General features: G+C 58.0%; 1 protein-coding gene across 1 annotated transcript in view; it reads left to right on the forward strand.

Annotated features, from left to right (window-relative positions):
* Positions 1-7,092: 7,092 nt before the first annotated feature.
* The window catches only part of Tmem132b (transmembrane protein 132B), a 131,455-nt gene continuing 114,151 nt past the window's right edge, over positions 7,093-24,396 (forward strand). The window contains exon 1 of the mRNA XM_048340717.1: positions 7,093-7,159. Coding sequence (XP_048196674.1) covers positions 7,093-7,159 — 67 coding nt within the window. The remainder of the gene's footprint in view (positions 7,160-24,396) is intronic.

Here is a 24,396-nt window from a genome sequence, read left to right on the forward strand (position 1 = left end):
AAGCATTGTCCCTGGCTTCTTTTTGCTCAAGGCTAGCACTCTACCTCTTGAGCCACAGCGCCACTTCCACCTTTTATATGTGTATGTGTGTGTGTATGTGTGTGTGTGTGTGTGTTGCTGAGGAATTGAACCCAGGGCACTTTACCACTAGGCCATATTCCCAGCTCTTCTTTTTCCCTTTTTGTTGGTCATGGGGCTAGAACACACATTCTAGACAGGGAGGTGACAGCTGGGCACAGGTGCTGGATTCGAGCCAGGACTGCGCTGACATGGGGTAGGTGCCCACATCTGTGCTTGACTAGGAGCCCTTGTTTTGGGGCCCAGGTTAGTGAGCATTTATTTCACTTTGGAGGTGGATTAGATTAAGAATCAGATGCCTGCCATTATGCAAATGGTGTCTCGCTTGTGCTTAAGATTTCCATTTCTCTGTGAATTATTCCCTTTTCCCCTCCTAAGGAAGAAATATATAAAAACAACCACTGCCGGATGGGTGGAATTTTCCAGTCACTCCAGCCCTGGATGCTTCTTGAGTCCTGGCTGGATCAAATTTCCCCTGAGCCCCTGATGAGTAAGGGAACAACTCGAAAAAATGTTTGAGGACGAGTTTGGGATGAGAATGAGACCTATGGGTAGATAGAGCATAGCAAAGGGCTGGGAAGAGGAGTTCTGTTGAGAATTTAAAAAAATTATTATTTTGGCCAGTCCTGGGGCTTGAACTTGGCCTAAGCACTGTCCCTGAGCACTCTACCACTTGAGCCACAGTGCCACGTCTGGCTTTTTCTGCTTTTATGGTACTGAGGAATCAAACCCAGGGCTTCATGCATGCAAGGCAAGCACTCTACTGCTAAGCCATATTTGCGGCCACTGCTAAGAAAGATGCCAGTCAGGTGATGACTGGAAGGGTGTACCAGGCTTGGGGAATGCCATGTATGAAGGCCATGGGGCAGGAAGACTGGTATGCTTGAGGAAGAGGACTTCAGGAGGTCCCAGCATATGGAAGAGGGGAGGCCCTGGAGAGGCAGGAGCTGTTTCTGCCTGCTGTGGCATCTGTGGACCCTGTTGTGGCTGTGGCCACCCCTGGGGTCAAAGGGTCTGGCTCTGCCTCAGGCCGCTGTGCTCTGCTCCCAGAATGTTCTGCCCTGTCTGTGAGAGCTCGTTCAGATGTCACCTGCATGGTCCGTCCTGCTTAAAGCCACCTCCTCTGCTCTAAAAATACCATTCCACCTCCCTCCGCTCACATCCTTCTGGCCTGCTGCTGAGCCTAGTTATGTATGTGGCTACGGTCATCCCCATGCCCAGAATGTTGGATGCAGGGACCTGTCCCTATTGGTAGTCAAAGGAACTGGGCTCCCGGCATGAATGAATGAGTGGGGTTTAAGGAGAGGGTCTGTATCTTCTCTCCCCAGCCTGCAGCCTGTTCTGTCGCCAGCTGCATGTCCTCTTTCCAGGAGTTCTGGAAACCAGGCCCGGCTTCCATCGGGACCTGGGGCAGGTGGGGCTCTGCACCTCGGGCAGGAGGTACCAAGCGTGGGAGGTAGGAGAGTGATTGGCTCTGCAGCTTGTGGGTGTGTGACTTTAATTCACTTACCTTCCTGGGCCTCATCTCCCTTCTTTACAGGGCAGGGGCCGACAGATCAAACGCCCGCCGGCCCTGGCCCTGTGTTGTGGCGCATGCCTGTAACTGGAGCTGCATAGGGGGCTGAGATCTGAGGCCATGGTGGATGGCTGCTCCCGGCTTGGGTGTGACTCAACGATGGAGGCCCTGTTTGCACGCACAAGGCTGTAGGTTCCACTTCTCACCCTGCAGAGACAGAGGAAAACAGAACAGCTTGAAGAGATGGGGGAAGGTCACTGGGTGGCCAGGGGAGGGCCTTGCGGATTGATCACCTCACTCCAAGCCCGAGTTCTGCAGCTGTGATGACATGGGCTCATTGGGCCTCAGCCTCCCTGGGGTGTCTTTCCGGCCTGTCAGATGTTGGGGCGCACTCAGTGGACACCAGAGAGCCTGCCCTGGCTCTGCTCTGGGTCAGGGCAGTGCTGTGGCGGCTGGTCGTGCTGGCAACCTCGGGGGCATGGTGTGGTGAGCAGTGGCTTGTGCCCAGCCATCCAGGGCAGACACCTTGCCTTTTCAGAAGCAACTCTGGGAAAACTTGGGGGGGGGTGTGCTGCTGAGTTCTGGGGCCCAATTGCTGGGCCTGCGAGGTGTGGATGGATGGGATGGTCCCCTCCCCCAGCTCATGGCTCACAGGGAGGGGACAACTAGGTCCCAGTCTGATAGCATTGTCTCACAGCTCATCCTCAAAGGCTCCCTCCTGCTGCCCTGCAGGCTGAAGTGGGGAGGGAGGGATGTGGGGAGGGTGCAGGCACTCAGGCCCTGCCTGGACTCAAGTCCCTTCTGGTCTCAGTTTTCATGGGCTTGCTGTGGCTGCTGTCACTTCCCTGGGGCTCTGCTCGTTATCTGTTTAATTCTCAGTTTATTTCAGCCATTTCCATCTATCAAACTGTCCATCCATCCACCCACCTGCCAATTCAGCCACTCATTGGATTTATCTCTTTAGTTCACCTATCCCTCTATCAAACCATCCATCACCCATTCACCTATCCATCTACTCCTGCCTCTATCAAACCATCTGCTATCCCTCCCTCTATCCGCCCATCACCTATCTACCCATTCATCCACCCTTCATCTATCCATCCATCTGCCCTCTATTGATCTATCAATCCACCAATGTATTGATCTATCAACCCATCCATCATCTATCCATCCATCAATCGTCTAATGATTTTTTTTTTTGCCAGTCCTGGGGCTTGAACTCAGGGCCTGAGCACTGTCCCTGGCTTCTTTTTGCTCAAGGCTAGCACTCTATCACTTGAGCCACAGTGCCACTTCTGGCCGTTTTCCATATATGTGGTGCTGGGGAATCGAACCCAGGGCTTCATGTATACAAGGCGAGCACTTTGCCACTAGGCCATATTCCCAGCCCCAATTGTCTATTGATCTATCCATCTATCATCTATATCCATCTTCTTTATTGTCTATCATGTGTCATCTGTCATCCATCTATTGTCTATTGATCATCTCTCTATTAGCCAATCACTTATCAATCATCTGTCTATCTTTGATTCCATGCATGCATGCACTCTGTATTTCCTGGACATTCTCTGCTCAAGCTCTGTGGTCCTTGCTGCGGCCACGAGCTGACTGTCGAGAGGACAGGGCTGGCTTTCCAGTGGGGGCCGGCAGGAATGGTCTCTGAATATGACCCCAGGCAGCCACAGGTCTGCAAAGAAGAGTGACCCCAGGAAGGTCGCCAGAAAGCCCCTCTACAGAGGGCCTACACATCGGGTAACTGTCGGTTTCTCACTTCCTCAGTATGTGCTGGTGCCTCCTGGCAGTTCTGTGCACAGATGCTGCTGGTGGTGGCTGGGGCCGTGTTGGCCAGGGCGGCTGCTAGCCCCGCTGGGGTCGCCGGAAGCCTGCAGTGCCGGCCATGGCCGCGAGAGGGCGACGTTACTCTACGCAGCGGCGAAGCTGTGGGCAGATGCGGGGGCGGGATGTGGGCGGGGCTTCTGGCAGAGGCGGAACTGTGTGCGGGGGCGGGGCTGTGGGCGGAGTTGCAGGCGGAGGGCGGGGTTGTGTGCGGAGGGGGGGGGCTGCATGCGGAGAGGGCGGGGCTGCGTGGAGCTGTGGGTGGAGGGGGCGGGGTGTGTGGGGAGGGCGGGGCTGCGTGGAGCTGAGAGAGGAGGGGGCGGGGCTGCGTGGAGCTGTGGGTGGAGGGGCGGGCTGCGTGCGGAGGGGACCGGCCCGTAGGGGGACGGCCGCTGGGGCGCAGCCTGCTGGGTTGCAGTTGCTGTGTTGGGCGGGGGTCCTGACGCCCCTGGTCGGGGCCAAAGGACCCACACACGCAGAACGTGGGGAGGCCCGTGCGGCCTCAGTTTCCCCGTGTGAGCGCGGGGGAGGCCTGGGCTTTCCGGACGGGCTGGGCTGCCCTGCCGGGGTCTTCAGCCCAGCGCCTGTCCCGGCGCCGATCTCAACCTTGCGGAAGTCCTGGGACAGCTAGTGTTCCCGCTGTGACTGAGGCTGGGGTTGAACCGGTGGAGACCCTCCCCTCCCTCGCTGGGGCTCCGCTCGCCCTCCGCGCCGCACTGGGAGCTCAGGGAGAGGGAGGGGGCGTCCTGAGTGCGGAGCTCACCCCGAGAGCAGACCCTTCCCCACCGCCCGCGTGCACTCGGAGAGAGCCTGGCGGGGGCCGGGGGTTCGGGGAGAGAAGTTAGGCTTGCTGGGGGGGTGGTGCAGGGGGAGGGAGGGCAGGCTGGCTGGGGGGGGGTGCACGGGGAGGGAATGCAGGCTGGCTGGGGTGCAGGGGGAGGGAGGGCAGGCTGGCTGGGGGGTGCAGGGGGAGGGAGGGCAGGCTGGCTGGGGGGTACAGGGGAGGGAGAGCAGGCTGGCTGGGGGGTGCAGGGGGAGGGAGGGCAGGCTGGCTGGGTGTGCAGGGGGAGGGAGGGCAGGCTGGCTGGGGGGTGCAGGGGGAGGGCGGAATCCGCTGCCCCGGTCCTGGGCTGTGACCTGTTGCCCCCAGGCGGGGCTCCATTCACCGTCACTCTCTCGCTGCCCCGGCACGTCGTAGGCTCAGCTCCACATCCAGAGGCTCCCGCTGTCCAACCCTGGAGGGCCCAAAGAGGGCTTGGCCCGGGCGCGGCCACCTCGACCGAGGCCGGTCTCCCGCAGGTCGGGCTCGCCGGCCCCTGGCTCCCCCCTTCCGTCATCCAGAGAACTAGGGGGTGGGTGCCCTCGCCTACGGGGCAGTGCCGCCCCTCCTGCCCCCTCCAACTCCCCCTACTCTCCTCCCTCGCCGGCTGGGGGGTGCAGGGCGGGGTGCAAGGCTGTTCTTGGGAGCCCAGCTCCCCGCCTCAGGAGGAAAATCAAGTTCTTCAGACCCGGCCTGACCGGTGGGCTCACAGTGTAGGCCCAGGTCGGGGGGCCTGAGGGGCTTCAGGTGGGCGGCGTCCTCGTTTCCGGTTCTCTGGCAGGAACGAGGGCTCGCCCAGGTGGAGCCACCTGGAGAAGAGACTCGGGCGGAGCAGAGACCGGAGAAGGGCAGGGACCCGGCACGGGGAACCGGGCACCGTGGGGGGGCAGTGACCAGGCACGGGGGCAGAGGCCCGGCACGGGGGTGAGCAGAGGTCTGGCATGGGGGGAGTGGATGTCAGAGGCCCGGCACGGGGGAGGGGGCAGTGACCAGGCAGGGGGAGGGCAGTGATGGGGGGGACAGTGACCAGGCACGGGGGGGGGGCACTGATCAGGCAGGGGGAGGGGCAGTGACTAGGCATGGGGGACAGTGACCAGGCACGGGGGGGGGGGCGCAGTGGCCAGGCAGGGGGAGGGCAGTGACCAGGCATGGGGGACAGTGACCAGGCACGGGGGGGCACTGACCAGGCACGGGGGGTGCAGTGGCCAGGCAGGGGTAGGGCAGTGACGGGGGGACAGTGACCAGGCACGGGGGGGGCATTGACCAGGCACGGGGGGGGGCATTGACCAGGCACGGGGGGGAGGCGCAGTGGCCAGGCAGGGGTAGGGCAGTGACGGGGGAGGGGACAGTCACCAGGCGGGGGGGGGCGCAGTGACCAGGCATGGGGGGGGGCAGTGGCCTGGCAGGAGGGTCGGAGACTTGGTAGGGCAGAGCGGGTGTCAGCCCAGAAGCTAGGAGGGCGTCCTCCCAGGTCGGTCTTTGTTTCTAAAGAGTTTGACCACACTTTTTGTTTCTTCATGAAAACCGAGAATGGCAAGCAGGCCCGGTAGGGTGGGGAAGGGCGAGGGAAGGAGTCCCACCCAGGCGGCACCCCCCACCCCCCAGCCCAGCCCTACCGCTTCCAGGGGGCGGGAACTTTCCAGGCTTCTCAGGGGCCCTGGAAGACCCCGTGCGCCAGGCGTGGCTCATTCATTCTGGAGGATCCATGGGTTTTTGCCCCCCCCCCCGCCCCCGTGCCCTGCAACCTGCGATCTACCCTCCCACACGGGCTGAGGCCTTGCCCACGGCGCGGAAGAACCCGGGCACGCAGCGCCCCGCGTGTCCCCGCCCGCCCAGGGCGGGGAAGTCAGCCCCGGACGCTGCGGGAATCCACGGGGGAGCGGGGAAGAGGACTCCCGGCCACTGCGCTCCAGGGTCTCCCCGAACCGGGGCGACAAACTCCCGGCCGGGGTCGCCACCTCGCACCTGCGGACGCCCCGGGACCTAACCGCGCCCGGCCCGCGCCCCCTCCGCGCGGCGCCCACTGCCACCCGCAGGTGTCCCCGCGCTGCCTGTCATCTGGGGATCGCGTCTGCGCCCGGCCTGGGGACCTCCCCTGACGTTGCTGCCCCGTCTGCGGACCCTCACCCAACACTCCGATCTGCTTGAAGACCCCGGCCCGGCCTCCGCTCTCCTCCATCTACCTGGACACCCAGGCCCGCACTCGGCTCCCCTCCGATCTGCTTGGAGACCCCGGCTCGTCCCGCACTCGGTTCCCTTCCGCGGCCCGGCGTCCCCGGCCCCCCAGCGCCCCCCGCCCCCCATCGTCCCGCCGCCTACTGGTTGTGCGGACGCGGGGTGCCTGGTTTCTCCCCCCCGCCCCGCGTGGCCCCTCCTACGCCCGCCCCTCCCGGCCCCTCCCTCCCCCATCCCTCCTTCCTGGCGGCTCGCTCGCTCCCTCCGTCGCTCGCTCACTCGCTCGCTGGCTGGAGGGCGGCCGGCAGCTGGCGCTGGCAGAGGCGGCGCGGCGCGGCCGGGATGGGACGGGCTCTGGGGCGCAGGAGCCGCGGCGCCGGCGGCGGCGGGGGCCGCACAACCGGGGCCAAGTGCGGGGAGGCGGGCGAGGGCGCGCGGCGCTGAGCCGGGCCCCAGCTCGCCGGGCGCGCACGGCCGAGACCCGGAGAGCGCGCGGAGGCGCCGCCGGCCCCGGCGCCTGCGTCTGGGGAGGAGCGGCGCGCTGGGAGCCCGCCATGCCTGGCACCCGGCCCTAGGCGCGGGGTCTCGCTCCCCAGAACCGTGGGCCGGGCTGGACCGGGCGCGCAGAGGAGCGGCCCAGCACCGCGCCCGCCGCGCGCCGAGGACCATGCCGCCCCCCGGCCGGGCGCCGCCGCTCGGGCTCCTGCTGGCGCTGACAGCGCTCCGGTGCCCAGGTAACGCGTCCGGGACCCCGTCCCCGACCCCAGCCGCCGGGCGCGAAGTTGGCTCCCTGCGTCTCAAGTCCTGGGTACCATGGATAGACCTGGGGACCCCAGGGATCCGAGGCGAGACCCCTGTCCGCCTGGTCCCCCGCCGTGCTGTGGGTCCTTTCCGGGCACACGGGGGCACCGCTGGGATTCTCTCGGCCTCTGGGGCGGTGGGGTTGGTGGGGGCGCGCGTGGCCTCTCCAGTCCCCGGACCCCTCCTCAGTGCGTTTCCAGCGGGGGCCTCGCAGCAGCCTGATGCTGCGGAGCCCCTGTTCCCAGGACACCTGAGGGGCCTTGAGGCCGTCCCGGCTAGCGCTGTCTGGCCTGTCCGCAGTCCTTCCCCGCGCCCCGTTGCGCCCCAGTTTTCAGTCTCGCAAAGACTCCCTCTAAGGTCCCAGCCCCCAAGCCAGGGGCCACTCGCCACCTGCTGACGCGGCGCACCCCCGCTCCCTGACCCCAGGCCGGCGGGACAGCGTGGCGCGGCCGGGCAGCCCGGGTGCAGGGCAGCCGGGAATGTGGTAATGTCCAGAGCCGTCGCCCGGCACCTGGGTCCCGGCTGCCTGCTGGTACCGACAGTGACGGGGAAGGCAAAACCCAGGCGTTTCCTGCCGGAATGGAGTTTGGGAAGCTCTCCACCACCTTGGTGCGGGTTTGGAGGAAGCAGATCCCAAATGACAGCGCCTCCCCTCCCCCGCCGGGGCGGAGTCGGTCTCCAGGGCTGGGGTCACCCCAGAGTCACCAGCTTCTTTCCCGACCCTCACTGCGGAAGGGGGGAGCTTTTTCTGGAGAACATTTCTTCCCGTGTCCTCCAAGAATCCACCCAGGCTTGCAGACATACAGTAGAAAAATAGGCAACTTTAACTTTTTCTCTTTCACCGTCTTGGGGCGCTTGCGGTCAACAGCGGCACTGCTTGTCCGTGCGATGTGTTGTCTTTCTCCCAGGTGCCCTGAAGTGACCCCAAGCCGTTGCTAAAACCTCGGAGAGAAGCGCTTGGCTCAGGCTGGGTCTGAGAGTGCACCCGCAGCTCCTCCGCAGGTCTGGCTTGGGTTTGTGTTTGTGGGGGTCCTGCCTGGAGCTTTGAACTGGGCCGCTGTCCCTGAGCCTTTGTGCTCAAGGCTGGAGCCACAGCTCCACGGCTTGTGTTTTAGTGGTGAGAGTCCCATGGACTTTCCCTCGATCCTGAGATCTCAGGATCCTAAGATCCTATCTTAGGACCACAGGCATGAGCCACAGGCACCTGATCATAGCTGTTTTTCTTTGTTCTTCGGGCATTTGTGGTTCAGGCTTGGGCATGAGGGGGGTGTCATGGCTGTTTGCTCCTGGGGAAAGGCTGAGATCTGCTCCCCCAAGTGCACAGTCCCTGGATTTGAAGTTGCAGTTTTGTTGCTATTTTGTTTCTCCATGGGGGCCAGTATTTGCCTGGGTGATGGTCCTAAGTGACTGGGAAACCCCGGGGAGAAACTGCCTTGCCCAAGGCTTTGTAGGAGACTCAGTGGTGCCTGTCCCTGCCCCACCTTGAGTCTGTGGTGGTTCTGGGTGGCTTGGTCCTCTCTGCATGGCTCTGGGTGGCCTGGTGGTGGCAGAGGAGGTGCTGCATCCTGAAAGCTGCTGCTGGCGGGCTCCAGGCCCTGTTGCGGGCCCACAGGTCTCAGCAGCCGCTGCTAGGGCTGAACGTCCCTGTCAGTCATCTGGGTCTTCAGGCCCCACCAGGGGCACCCGGAGATGGCAGTTTGTAACTATATTTAGCAGGAGCTCCAACAAGGGAGGCTGCAATTCCTGAAAGGTACTTAGCTGGCTGTGCTTGGTTGACAGGTTTGGAGGAATTAAGCAGAGCTTCCTTTAGAGCTGGCTGGATTTCACAGATCATTTCTGGTGTGACTTCGTGGCTGGGCTCGGGGAGAGGGGCTGGCAGAGTTCAGAGGCGAGCACGCAGGCTCCCTCGGCACCTTCCTGCGTGGGTAGCTGCCATGGTACGGAACGCGGTGGGTGGACTTCTCGCCGCAGGCTTGCAAGTGTGCAGACATATGGAACTGTACTCGGCTGGAGTCAGCACGAACCCCCAGCCTAGCGACTAGGGCCCCGTTCTGTAAAACACTTTTGTGCTGGCTGTGGCTTTGCAAATTAGCGACAATGACGGAGTTCCAGGCACTGCTGGGGCAAAAGGGATGTGCCTAGCTTGACTACCCCATGCCTGGGTCTGTGGAATGGGGTGGGTCCGCTTGTTGTTCTCCCCCCCCCCACACACATACTGTGGCGATCTGAGCGGTGGCCAGCTTGAGGTGGGGAGGGGTTGTGCTGGCTCAGAGAGCAGAGGGCTCAGCCCTGTGTGGTATCTTGCTGTTCCAGGTGGCACATGTTTGTCTCTTGCAGGAGGGGGCTGCCTGTGCCCATGTTCCAGGGCTCTGGGCAGAGGTGGTGTTGGGAGTGGGGCGAGTGGCATGCAAATGCCACCGTCTCCCTAAGTGATTTAATGGCAGCACAGTGGAGGTTCCCAGAGTAAATCACCGCCCCCCGCACCTTGGGGAGAGGGGGTAGGGCTGTGCCCAGCTTCTGCTTAGAGCCCAGGCTGGGGTGGGGGATGGTCCCAGAGGGGCAAACCCTCATTTGTTGCTATGAACTCCGGGTGGAGGTCTCGGTTCCTGGATGGCTTCCCGTGGTTCTGTCCTCAGTGGCGCCTTCTCTCTGGGGGAGTCCATGGAGAACCGAAACTTTCCACTTGTGGGGAGCGAATGGGGGCTGTGCCTGGGTGATGGAGCCCCCAAATCTGCAGCATAGATGTTTCTGGAGTCCAGCATGGAGGTGCTAGGAGCCAGGCTGGGCTCCCGGCCCTAACGTGGCCCATGCCAGCCCTTCCTTCATCGTTGTCTGCGGCTTTCCTGGCACTGATTTCTGTAGCGCAGTCCTGGGGGGCTGTGAGACCACATCAGGAGCCCACGGCCATGAGAGTGGCCAGACAGGTGGGGAGGAAATCACCCAAAGGATGGCACTGAGGCTGCTCCCTAGGTCCCCGGCACCTGGCACCTGAGGCTGTCACTTGATCAGTGTCACACAGAATGAGCTGGGTCCAGGCACATGGAGCATGTGCAGTGTCCGGGCCTCTCTACCCTAGGAGGGTGCTCAGACACCTGTCCCTTGGGGCTTAGGAATCTCCCTTTCCTCCTTCCTGGTCGGAGTCCCAAGGCCCCATCTTGCTTCTGGTTGTTCTGAGGCCTTCTTGGGCCTCACTAGTCTTCAGCATGGGGAAGGGCCTTCTCCTTGCCCTGTTTCACAGATGAGGAAACTGAGTCAGAGGCCCGTTGTGCTTGTGTGGGCCACACGGATATGACCAATGGCGTTTCTGTCTCGCTGCTCGTTGCCACTCCCGTGTCTGGGGACGCTGAGTTCTGGGGTCCTTCAGTTGGATTCTGTCACTGATTTTTGGCCCAGGGGACATGGATGAGGAGTCCATCTGGAGAACTTTGACCCTCCTCAGGCCCAGGGCTGGGCAGGTGCACAGGCTGCAGGCCCTGGTGCCTTCCATGCCTGGCCTTGGGTTTCCCTTGTCACTGGGTGTTAAAATTAGGAACTCATGTCATAACCCTCTGAGGTTGGCTCCTTTAAAGAGCCTCTCAGAGACTCAGTTTCCCCATCTACAAAATTGGCCCTGAACCTAACCCCCACTGGTCATGATAGGAGAGGCTGGCGTCCAAATGGGCATCCTCTGACCCTGGGTGGGGCAGGGGAGGGGTGAGAAGGGGAGAAGGGGAGAAGTGTGGAGGGAGGACAGAGGGAGGGGCAGATGGGGGAGGGCCTCTGTGAGGCCCCAGTGTGAAGGACAGCGGCAAGCACTCCACCCTCTGCAGTCCATGGTCCAAGGGTGTGGCCCACAGAAAGTATTCTTGCAGCAGGGTCCTTGGGCTGCTGTCCTTTGAGGGGGTAGCAGACATCTCAGATGGCACACCGCAGGCAGAGCTGCCAAGGACAGCACCACACCAGCCACAAGGCAGGGCAGGGGTCGACTGCCCAGCTCTGACTTCTGCCCCATGGCTCCTCCTGTCTGGAGCAGGTCTCAGGGTCCTTGCTCTCCTCTCAAGCTTGGATGCCATGCCACAGACCCCAGATGAACCCACAGTTGGAGCCAGGGCTCAGTTAGATACCTCACAGTCCTCACATGGTCCTCACAATCCTTGCAGAGGCCTCACACAGTCCTCAAAGTCCTCCAGAGTCCTCACACAGTCCTCACAAAGTCCTCTCCAGTCCTCAAAGAGTCCTCACATGGGCCTCACACTCCTCACACAGTCCTCACACTCCTCACACTCCTCACATGGTCCTCACACTCCTCACACGGTCCTCACACTCCTCACACGGTCCTCACACTCCTCACACAGTCCTCACACTCCTCACACAGTCCTCACACTCCTCACATGGTCCTCACACTCCTCACACGGTCCTCACACTCCTCAAAGAGTCCTCACACTCCTCACACTGTCCTCACACTCCTCACACAGTCTTCATACTCCACACATGGTCCTCACACTCCTCACATGGTCCTCACACTCCTCACATGGTTCTCACACTCCTCACACTGTCCTCACACAGTCCTCACACGGTCCTCACACTCCTCACACAGTCCTCACACCTCACACAGTCCTCACATGGTCCTCACACTCCTCACACCGTCCTCACACTCCTCACACAGTACTCACACAGTCCTCACACTCCTCACACTGTCCTCACACTCCTCACACGGTCCTCACACTCCTCACACAGTCCTCACACTCCTCACACTGTCCTCACACTTCTCACACAGTCCTCACACTCTTCACACAGTCCTCACACTCCTCACATGATCCTCACACTCCTCACACAGTCCTCACACTCCTCACACTCCTCACATGGTCCTCACACTCCTCACACTGTCCTCACACAGTCCTCACACGGTCCTCACACCTCACACAGTCCTCACATGGTCCTCACACTCTTCACACAGTCCTCACACTCCTCACACTGTCCTCACACTCCTCACACAGTCTTCACACTCCTCACACAGTCCTCACACTCCTCACACTCCTCACACAGTCCTCACACTCCTCACACGGTCCTCACACTCCTCACACAGTCCTCACACAGTCCTCACACTCCTCACACTGTCCTCACACTCCTCACACAGTCTTCACACTCCTCACACTGTCCTCACACTCCTCACATGGTCCTCACACTCCCTCACACTCCTTACACTCCTCACATGGTCCTCACACTCCTCACACGGTCCTCACACTCCTCACACAGTCCTTACACTCCTCACACTGTCCTCACACTCCTCACATGGTCCTCACACTCCTCACACGGTCCTCACACTCCTCACACTGTCCTCACACTCCTCACACTGTCCTCACACTCCTCACACTGTCCTCACACTGTCCTCACACGGTCCTCACACTCCTCACATGGTCCTCACACTCCTCACATGGTTCTCACACTCCTCACACTGTCCTCACACAGTCCTCACACGGTCCTCACACTCCTCACACAGTCCTCACACCTCACACAGTCCTCACATGGTCCTCACACTCCTCACACCGTCCTCACACTCCTCACACAGTACTCACACAGTCCTCACATGGTCCTCACACTCCTCACACTGTCCTCACACTCCTCACACAGTCCTCACACTCCTCACACAGTCCTCACACTCCTCACACTTCTCACACAGTCCTCACACTCTTCACACAGTCCTCACACTCCTCACATGATCCTCACACTCCTCACACAGTCCTCACACTCCTCACACTCCTCACATGGTCCTCACACTCCTCACACTGTCCTCACACAGTCCTCACACGGTCCTCACACCTCACACAGTCCTCACATGGTCCTCACACTCTTCACACAGTCCTCACACTCCTCACACTGTCCTCACACTCCTCACACAGTCTTCACACTCCTCACACAGTCCTCACACTCCTCACACTCCTCACACGGTCCTCACACTCCTCACACGGTCCTCACACTCCTCACACAGTCCTCACACAGTCCTCACACTCCTCACACTGTCCTCACACAGTCCTCACATGGTCCTCACACTCCTCACACTGTCCTCACACTCCTCACACAGTCTTCACACTCCTCACACTGTCCTCACACTCCTCACATGGTCCTCACACTCCCTCACACTCCTCACACTCCTCACATGGTCCTCACACACCTCACACTGTCCTCACACTCCTCACACAGTCTTCACACTCCTCACACTCCTCACACTCCTCACATGGTCCTCACACTCCTCACACTGTCCTCACACAGTCCTCACACTCCTCACACTCCTCACACACTCCTCACACTCCTCACACTGTCCTCACACAGTCCTCACACGGTCCTCACACTCCTCACACTGTCCTCACATGGTCCTCACACTCACACAGTCCTCACACTGTTCTCACACTCCTCACACTCCTCACACTGTCCTCACACTCCTCACACTCCTCACACAGTCCTCACACTCCTCACACTGTCCTCACACTCCTCACACTCCTCACACTGTCCTCACACTCCTCACACTCCTCACACTGTCCTCACACTCCTCACACAGTCCTCACACTCATCACACTCCTCACACTCCTCACACTGTCCTCACACTCCTCACACTCCTCACACTGTCCTCACACTCCTCACACAGTCCTCACACAGTCCTCACATGGTCCTCACACTCACACAGTCCTCATACTGTCATCACACTCCTCATACAGTCCTCACACTCATCACACTCCTCACACTCCTCACACTGTCCTCACACTCCTCACACTCCTCACACTCCTCACATGGTCCTCACAGGGTCCTCACACGGTCCTCACACTCCTCACACAGTCCTCACACTCCTCACACTCCTCACACGGTTCTCACACTCCTCACACAGTCCTCACACTCCTCACACAGTCCTCACACAGTCCTCACACTCCTCACACGGTCCTCACATTCCTCACACTGTCCTCACACTCCTCACACAGTCCTCACACTCCTCACACAGTCCTCACACAGTCCTCACACTCCTCACACGGTCCTCACATTCCTCACATGGTCCTCACACTCCTCACACAGTCGGCACACAGTCCTCACAGTCACCACAGGCCTTGTCGTGCCTTGTCGGTCCCCATAAGCCCTGTTTGCTCCTCCTAGTCCCTCCTAGCCCGAGTTAGTGCTTGATGGCACCGGAGGGGTTAACCCAGGAACACTTCTGAAAGGAGGGGGCACTTTTCTTACCTGAAACCCAGAGAACCAGAAATGGCCACGAGAGGAAGGTGAGTCTTTGTGAGGTCGTCTGCACAGTGCAAGCATGGAGGAGATACCGACCAGTGCCCTCACTTATTCACTCACTCATCCACGTGGGCCCCGAGGAGCGGTCATTCCAGGTTCAAATGACATGGCAAGTGGGAAGGTGGTGGTCACTTCCCCCACCCAGTGCTGTGCAGTGCACCTTCCCGCCCAGTGTCCCCCTCCAGGGGAAGGGGAGGGAGGAGCCGGGTCCTGGGCCCATCCCCTGCCTGGGAGCCCAGATGCTCTGAACTCATCCCCTTCCCTGACACCCAGCTCTTTAGCTGATCGATAACCTCTCCTGTGCTTTGGCCCCAAAATAGTTACATAAAAAAATCAATGGAGTCCAATTTGATTCGTGGCATTTGTCATGGAGGCTGATGGAGTGTCCAGCCTTCTCCGGGGTTTGGGAGCCCAGCATCTTGTAGCGTTGACTTGAATTAACCTGTCTTAGCTTTGGGGTTTGAGATGCAGGGCCTAGGCGGGTGCAGGGCCGTGCTGTCATAGGCTGCTAATGGTCACTGTAAATGGATGAGCGTGGAACCGTGTCTGCAGCAGGTGCCCAGTGCCTCCTTGGGTCTGGCACCCTGGGCAGTGGGTGGGGCCCTGGGGGGGCCTTGGAGTCCTGAAAAATAGACTGGAGGGGGGAAAGGATGCCTCTCCCAGGTGGCTCCGCTTGTCCCCAATGGGCAGGCTGGCCAGGAACGGGGAGCTCCACCACTGTGGAAAGGGGTTTTGTTTTGTGGGTGGCAGTGGGCTGGGCTCTCTCACTCTTGTGCAGGGCTGTAGATTTCTTGCTACTTGCAAGAATCACAGTCCAGATTTGGGGTTCTGATAAGACTTAAGGAGACCTGGACAGTGTCAGCCTGGCCCTTTGACCTCTCCAAGACTCAATTTGCCCATGTGTAAGGTGAGCCCTGATCTTTGTTTCCTGCTGCTCTTTTTTCTGGAAAGGGTTTTCAAGCCATCCCTTGCCCCAGGCTTGTGAGGTAGATGTGTCTTCATCATGTTCCTGCCTGTGATAGGCACTGCTCCTGGCCCTGGAGTGCTGGCAGTGGCAGGAAGGACACAGGCCCCTGTCTTTGGGGGCTGGCATTAGGTGGGAGTCCCTGGGACATTGAAGCGGGGAGAGTGGAGCAGAGGGCAAGCACTGGTGATGGCGTGTCATCTGACACAGTTGGGATGCTGACCCTTGACAAAGACCTAAAGAGGAAGCTGGCCTGACCTTCTTGGGGAAGAGCATTTCAGGCAGCAAAGGACAGCAAGTACAAAGGCCCTGAGGTAGGAATGTGCTTGGCAAGGACAGTGGGCAGACAGGAGGCCAGTGAGGCTAGGCTGAGTGAGAGGAATAGAGAACTCATTAAGTCCAGATAGCGACACACGCCTGTAATCCCTGTGCTTGGGAGGCTGAGAGAGGAGGGTCACATGTTCAAGGCCACACTGGCTGGAAGACTCAAAGGAAGAGGTTCTTCTTGTGTGGATGGTGGGATTATTTTGGTGGTGTGGATGGTAGGGTTGACTTGGTGGGGTGGATGATGGTGTTGTTTTGGTGGTATGGACAGTGAAGTTGTTTTGGTGGGATGGACAGTGAAGTTGTTTTGGTGGGGTGGATGGTGGGGTTGTTTTGGTAGTACGGATGGTAGGGCTGTTTGGTGGGGTGGATGGTGGGGTTTTTCTGGGCTTGTTTTGGTGTTGTGGATGGTGGGGTTGATGGAGAGGTTGTTTTGGTGGGGTGGATGGTGGGGTTGTTTTGGTAGTACAGATGGTGGGGTTTTGTTGGGGTGGATAGTGTGGTTGTTTTGGTGGTGTGGATGGTGGGGTTGTTTAGCTGTGGTGGATGGTGGGGTCGTTTGGTGGTGTGCATGGTCGGGTTGTTTTGGTGGTGTGGATGGTGTGGTTGTTTTGGTGGTGTGGATGGTTGGGTTGTTTTGGTGGTGTGGATGGTGAGGTTGTTTTGGTGTGGTGGATGGTGTGGTTGTTTTGGTGGTGTGGATAGTGAGGTTGTTTTGGTGGGGTGGATGGTCAGGTTGTTTTGGTGTGGTAGATGGTGGGGTGTTTTGGTGGTCTCCACACTGGAGTACATATGAGTCAATCACATTCAGTCTCCTACATCCATTTCTATAACACTTGACATTTTTTTGTGTATCCCCTTCCTGGGGCTTGAACTCAGGTCTTAGGCACCATCCCTTTGCTTTTTCTGCTCAAAGCTGGTGCTTTACCACTTGACATACAGCTTTACTTCCAGATTTTTTGCTGGTTTATTGGAGATGAGTCTCATGGACTTTCCTGCCCAGATTGGACTCAGATCTCAGCTTCTTGAGTAGCTTGGGATTGCTGGTGTGGTCATCAGCACTAAGCCATTTCCATGACATGTGAGAGCTGTGTAAATGCCTCATGTCGCCTGACTTGTTGTCATCTTCTATACCTTTGAAGCTAGGCACTAGCCAAAGGGAGGCATGGACCAAATCTGGCCCTCCACTTGGTTTTTGTTAATAAAGTTTTATTGGAACACAGCCATGCCTATGTGTTCACATATCCCTTAAGGAAGCTTGTTAGAGATTCTGGATGTGGCTCCATAGCCCAAGCAGACAGCCTGTTATCTGGTCTTTTTACAGACAAGCTTTCAGAGTTGGCCTTAAATGGCTGGGCAGGACTTGTCTGCAAATGTGTGTTTATAGCCGTTTCCTGGTTGTGGCCAAGAGCAAGGGGCTCTTTCTAACTTCAAAGACAAATGAGGAGAATTGTGGGCTTTGGTATCTCTTGGTTGAGAAAGAAAAACATATTGATCGAAAGTCGCCATCAATTCAGTGCTGCTTTTGAATGTGTGGGTTTTGGTAATTACAGTAGCATTTATGTAACATTTTAAAAATAGTAGCATATGTGTGCAAGCTATTTTTTGCTCTGCAGGCAAAGCTCAGTGGCTCACAGCTCAGAAGACCCCTCGTGGGGAGCTGCTGGCGGTGAGTGTGAAGCAGCCCATGGGTTCCTTCTCCCCACTCCTTCACTGCACCCCTGGGGTTCTATCATGGCCTTCCTTACCCTTTTCTTGTTGACAGTACTGAAGTTTGAACTCAGGGCCTGTACTTGCTAGGCGGGCACTCTGCATCCCTGTTTACTTTATTATCAAGCAGGGTTTTGCATTTATGCCCCACCTTGCCTGGACAATGGTCTTCCTAGTATCTCTGTCCCCCCACCACCCAAAGCTAGGATGGCAGGCTTGTGCCAACACGCCCAGCACTTCTGCTTTTTCCCTGTTGGGTTGTTGTAAAGATGGATGCAGTTACCTCTGAAGTTTAAGTTCCCAGTGCTGAGATTCTCATGGAGACAACGTGCCAAATTCAGAGGCATGTCACCATGTGAGACTGCAGTCTCTCCGTGCTAAAAGGTACAGACGGGAATGTACTGATCCCCGGGGCAGAGATGCTCATGGGAAAATGGCTTCAGGCATGGCTGGATCCGGAGCTTCAAGCTCTGCTCTCAGAGCTTCAGCTATCTCCCTTGATCTATTCTCTTTTCTCTGTGTGAGCTTAGGTCTCAGACCCTCCATCCCAAATGGCAGAGCTGGCCACAGCGACTTCATACTGCCCAGCAACCCGCAAAAGTCAAATGTCTCTTTTCCAATCCTCCCAGCAGCTACCCAGGACTGACCTGTAGTGGACCAATCTAGACAAATCTAGACTTTTGGGGAGAGGGACTATTGTATTGGGCCAGCCATGTACAGGCCTGCAGCTTATCCCTGGACCTGGGCCTGGACAGCAGTTGTTTCCCCAAGCAAAGTCCTGGGTGGACGGGGCAGGCTGAGAGGGCACCCCAAGGTGGGGGAGAGCCTCTATCCCCCTCTAGGTGGACCTACGCTCCGCTCCCCCTGCCTGTCTCCTGAGGCTGCCCCTGTGCCAGAGTGAGGGAGTGGTGGGCCTAGGGCAGGTGCGCAGTGGCCTCGTTCTTGTTCCTGTGGGATAGGATGCCTGTGCTCTTTCCCTTGGGGATTCTGGGTCTGTTCTGGGCTGGTGGAGACCCTGAGTTGGCTGCTGGATTTGGGGTGAACTGAGCCCCTGGCCTCAGAGTCTCCAAACCCATGGCCTCACTGGCTACTCACCTAGAAGTGAGGGGCAGGGAAGGTTGGGAAGGAGGCCGTGGTGAGCTCTTCCTGGGGTTGTTTCCCAGCTACGATTAGATTATACAGTGACTCTGGTTGTCAGGTGTCAGGCCAGCTGCTCACAGGGGAAGATGAGGTGGTGTCTGGGACACAAAAGGCAAGGGCTGCTCCTCCTCCACCCTGGTCCTGAAGCGCAGCAGACTTTCTGGGCTGGGCCAGGCACTAAGGACAGGCACTTAACTGGGCCAGACATGGGGGGTGGTGGGTGGAGGGAGAAAAAATATCATAAGGAAATAAAAACTTTCATCATAGATTCCTGGTGCTTTTTAGAGAGCCTTTTCCATGAAACACAAAGTGTTCAGTGCTCCAAGGTCTGGGCAGGACTGGGAACCATGTTTTAGGATGGAAGCTTCCAGAACTCGGAGAATGGACAAGCTGGCATGTCAGATCCCTCTAGGGATGTTCTGACCAGGAGCTGTGGGCAGAGCCACCATGGGGCAGTGCCGCTGGGGCGAGGCCTGGGTATCGGGTGAGTCCCTCATCCCCTTGGCCCCCAGGTCTCCCAGGACGTCCAGGTATGGCCCTGTTGGCTCTGCCTGGGGTCCACTGGGAGCACTGAGACCTTTGTGCTTGCCCAACTCTGCCCAGTGTGGCTTGAAGCTGGATGACAGTCGTGTATCACCACGCCAAGCTTTTTATTGAGACGGTATCTCATGAACTTTTCTCCCTGGCTGGCCCAGAACCATGATCCTCTCAGTGTCCCACATCATTTCTTGCCCAACTCCTGCTCTGTGGTGGAGGTTGTCTGCTACTCTCCCCTTCCTCTGAGATGCAGGTGGCTTTGCTCTGGGAACCATTGATTTAGGTTTCTGCAGACCCAGCTTCTTTCATCTGGCCAATCAGTGCACGCCTTCCCTCATGGATTAGGTCAGAGTTGGTCACAGAGTTGGTGACTGGGTCAATGAGTATCTGCCCTGGGAGGTTTGCTGGAGTCTGGGTAGAGGCGGGTGTGAGGGCGGGGCCACACATGCTCACACACGCACAGCTGTGTACCTATCCTATCCCCACCCTGGCCTCCTGTTACCAAAGGCCACAGCCCTCTGCTCCTCACCCCAGGGTGTCTCTGGTGGGGATATCTCTTGTGGCAGTGACTTGTGTACCTGAGTACCCCAAAATTGCTTTTTCCATAGGAGCTTGACCTCAGATGTGTCAGGTATGTGACCTAAGATGTGTTCTCTTCTCAACACATTGAGCTGAATTACTATTTTCTTTTTGTCAGTTGTGGGGCTTGAACTCAGGGCCTGAGCACTGTTCCTGAGCTCTTTTGCTCAAGGCTAGAGCCCTACCCTTTGAGCCACAGTTCCACTTCTGGTTTTTGAGTGGCTAATTAAGGAGTTTCACAGGGACTTTCACAAGAACTTTCCAACTGTGATCCTCAGACCTCAGCCTCCTGAGTGGCTAGGATTACAGGTGTGAGCCACCAGCTCCTGGCTTTTTCTTCTTCTTCTTCTTTTTTTTTTGTGTGTGTCAGCACCAGGGCTTGAACTCAGGGCCTTAAGCTCTCCCTTGGCATTTTCATGCAAGGCTGGTGCTCTACCATTTGAACCATAGCTCTACTTCTGGCTTTTTGCTGTCTAATTAGAGTCTCATAGACGTCCCTGCTCAGGCTGGATTTGACCCATGATCCTCAGATCTCAGCCTTGTGAGTTGTGGAGATTACAGGTGTGAGCCACTCCACACAGCTTGAACTGGGTTTCTGTCACTTGCAATCATGAAGTCTTAACTGTCCAGCCAGGCATCCTCTAGCACCATGGGGCCTTCTGAGTGTTTGAGATGAGGACAGAAAATGTGCGAAGCAGAGTCTGAATGCACGGTATGCACTTGTGCACATATTTTTACATCACCTTCCTTGCTGCTTCAGTACCTCGAAGGCTGTCAGACAGCGTAGACACCATCTGCCAGGGACTGCCGATGGGAGGGGATCTCCAGTGTCCCCTTCCTTCTCTCTGCCTATCAAAAATGTTTCAGAAATTATCTTCAGCTATGCACCTGTTTATGGTGGGAAAAGGCAAAATACAGTTGACCTGACCCAGTTTGGGTCACAGGAAAATCTCAGAGAGTGAATTCACAGCCCTGAAGAGCAACTCCGGGTCTCTCCTCTTCCTCAACACCAGTGGGCAGGGTGCTGCACCTGGGCCTTCCACCTGTCTCCTGTCACGTGAGGCTCGCTGAGGGCTGGGGCCACTATGTCCATAAAGACAGCCCTGTTTGCAGAGTGGATTCGAGTGGGAAGGGGGCTCTGCCTGGTGGAGAAGGGTCTGCCCAGAATGTTGCTTCTATCTGGAAAGCAGGGCTAGCCGTGGTGGTTTGAGGCCCAGGGACCAGAGAGGGAGGAGGAGAGTGGAGGCTGCTCGGTCTCCACCAGGTGGACAGGGGGAGTCTCTTCTATAAATGACCACAGTGGCGGGGCTGTGGGGATGGGCCAGCCCAGCACAGCTGAGGCTGTGTGGGCCCTGGCTGGCGGGGTGTCTGTCTCCAGAGGCATCACAGTGGGCCTGCTGGGTGCCTTTGTCCAGGGGCCGGCTATGAGGACGGGCTCCTCTGTCCCCGTCATCCCATGCAGGGTCCTTGTGGGGGTGGATGGTGCCCAGTGAGCTACTCTGTGTGTGAGAGAGCAGAGCCTCCCCACCCCCTTCCTCTGGGTTCCTTTTCTTCCTAGCCACGCGGTGCGGTCACGCTTGGCAGTGTAGAGACACTCGGTCCTTGTCTCTCAAACCCCATCAGCCATTGGCCCACCCCTGGCTCATCTTTGGCAGAGCACAGAGACTCAGCGACCCAGACAGGCCTCTGTTTTGTGTGGCAGCTCTTTGTTCCGAGAGCTTTCTCTCCCACTGTGCAGTGCAAGTGGCAGTGATTTCATTTAAAAAATGTAACGGCTCGAGTTGTATGAATATCCTTTCTCCTGTAGAAATGAGCCCAGTCCCGGGTCCTGACTGCTCCCTGCCAGAGGCCACGTTCCATGTGCCTTCCACATCCTGGCCCCCCTGCCTGGTCATTCATTCGCTTGATACTGATGTGTCATTCCTGCCACGTGTCAGGCCATGCTGGAGACTTGGGTGGGTCAGTGAACAAAGTGGGCACACATCGTGGTGGAAGAGGCAGCTGAGAGGAGAGGCTCAATCTTGGCAGGCATCCTAGCCAGTTGAGGCAGATGATAGACAGGAGCAATGAGTGATACAGGCTTTAGGGTTAAGTGCCATGGACAAAGACACAGCAGGCAGAGAGCTTGGGGGTGGGGTGGGGTGTTCCTGGGTGGGAGCTGCCATTGTGGACAAGGTGGCCCAGGCGCTCTGTCCAGAAAGACCAAGTTTAGGCAGCTATTTTGAAGGGATGCGAGAGAAAGTCAGCTATGTGGTTGCCTGGGGCAGGGGCTCCGGAAGCAAGAGAGAGGCAAGTGCCAAGGCCCCTGGCCATTGTGCACTTGGTACATTTTTCCTGATCAAAGAGGGGGCATGGTGGAGCGCTGGGGCCAGGCTGTGACGTCTGCCTTCAAATCGCTAAGGGTCCGCAGCTGCGGCCAGGCCCAGGCGGCTCCAGCCCTCACCAGGGAGCCGGGGTGGCAGGGGCAGTCGCTCGCCACATGTTGCAGGTAGAGACAGCAGGACACTGCCCCATGGATGGGAGGTGGGGTGGAAGAAAGAGGCGCCGGGGATGGGGTGATGGACACCTGAGGTTCTGCCTGGGTCCCCAGAAGGAGGGCGATGTCACTGCCAAGCCGGGTCATGCGGGTGGAAACCGGGCTCGCTTCTATTTGGGATGCGTGTTGCAGATGGAGATGTGCAGAGAGGCGCCATTTGCGAGGGACTTAAACTGCTGCCCACCCCCCACCCCCCTCTCTTGGTAGAATGTTCTGGACCGTGGACTGCCGCGGCTGCCCCTCCAGCAACCCTGTCCCCTCCCCTTGGCTGCTGGACTAAGCCTGTTCTGAAGGCAACGGGGACGCTCCAGAGCTGGATCCTGATTGGTCCGAGCCAGCGGTTGAGGCGGTCATGTGACCAGGCTGTAGCCAATAAGTAAAAATCCTCCGTCCTTCTGTCCTGCCACGTGGCCCCAGGACTTAGCAGGTGTGGCCGCCGCGCCCAGGCCCCTGTGGAGGCTTTGCCTGACGCCCTGGGAGCTGGGGCCCGCATGGGTGGGGGGGTGGGGGGGGAGGGGACAGAGGCAGAGCCGGCAGGGAGTGGGGGGACCGAGCCGGCAGGCAGCCCGGCCCTCCGGACGCACTGGGCTTGGGGGCTGCCCTGCACGCTCCTCCGAGCGGCTTGGGAAGTAAAAGCCTCAGGTCCTGTGGCCGTGTCACTGGACACGGGCTCCCCTTGTCCCAGCCCCCCCCCCCAAGACGTCTTCTGTGGGCTTTGGTGCTTGTGGGGCGCTCCTGGCCACTGGAACTTACTCAGGTTTTGTCTCTGACCTAGGGGTCAGGGGTCTCACGGGAAAGGGTCCCGGGTCAGCCCCCACTCCGCCTGCCTTCTGGAGTCGCCCGGAGTCCCGTGGTTGTCCTGTCAGCCTGGACTGCTGGATGGTTCATCCGTCCATCATCTGCCTGCCATCTGTCTGTCTGCCTAAGGCAGCCGTCCATCACCTACCTGTAACTTGTCTATATTCCCACTGCATCATGTTGAATAACAAAGTCAACTTCCTTGTGTTTTTCCAAATTTCACACACCCCCCCCCCCCCCCCGCAAGGTTCTGGAATAGACAAACCCTGATCATGGAATTTTCCTGATGGATTCCCAGCCAATGAGCACTTCTTGATTAGATGAATAATGAACGGCATTAGGAGAAAGTTTTGGCACAAATACAGGATTGACACCTGCTCGCCAAGGCAGGAGTGTGCTGTAAACATCGGGCAGAGTTAGATATGCAGACTCACCTCCTGCATCCTGCATCATCCCCTCTCATAAATGTATAAATAGCTCTGCGTTGTTCCTGGGCCCCGAGCTTGGCTTTCTCGGGCAATTAATTAATTGATATATTCAGTAAAGTTGTTTGGTTGTTCTTTTCTGTTATTTGGTCTGGCAAAAACATTATTGTGGACTCTTCTACTTACCAAGAAAATCCTTTCTAAAGTTGCTTTTGTGTTAAAACAAACTAACCCTAGCTTGGGGAGGTTGGGAAAATCAATTAAAAGCAAACAAACTGGGGAGCCTCAACATCCCAATCTGTCAAATGGGTTGGTGGGATCCGAGAATCCTCCAGACCTCCCCAGTGTGGCTCTTCTGCAGCTCTCTGAAGGTGATGCCAGACTCTGCTCTTTGCTCCTCTCTGCCCGCAGTGAGCACGTGTGGCTCAGGAGGCTTCTGCAGGTGAGGACGCGGATTCCTAAGGGCCCTGGGCATCTGTTGAGTGCTTACTAGGCCCCCAGGGTCCTTCTAGGGTTAGACTTGGATGCATAGAACTGAGAAAAACAAAATAATAAGGGCTTAAGAGAGAAATTAACTTTTGTCTCTTGCTGTTGCTATGGTGATTCCATGATGTCTAAAGTCTATCTACTTGCTGCTCTGGCATCTTTAGCTCATGACCTCTATCTTCACTGTTGCCTCCTGACCCACGATGGCTCCCAGAGCTCCAGCCATCACCTCCACCTTCTGGAGCCCCAGGTGCCCCTGCCAGTTGTGCTGGCTTCTTTAAGCAGTGGTCTCAAGTCTTCTGTGAAGCTTTTAGTTGATCTCATTGGTCAGAAATTTAGTCAGTGGCCATAGTTAGCTGCAGGAGAGGCCAGAAAGCACTCGGTGGCCACAAATAAAGCCCGACTCTCTTCCTA

The sequence above is a fragment of the Perognathus longimembris genome, chromosome 3, assembly GCF_023159225.1.
Source record: "Perognathus longimembris pacificus isolate PPM17 chromosome 3, ASM2315922v1, whole genome shotgun sequence".
Taxonomy (NCBI): domain Eukaryota; kingdom Metazoa; phylum Chordata; class Mammalia; order Rodentia; family Heteromyidae; genus Perognathus; species Perognathus longimembris.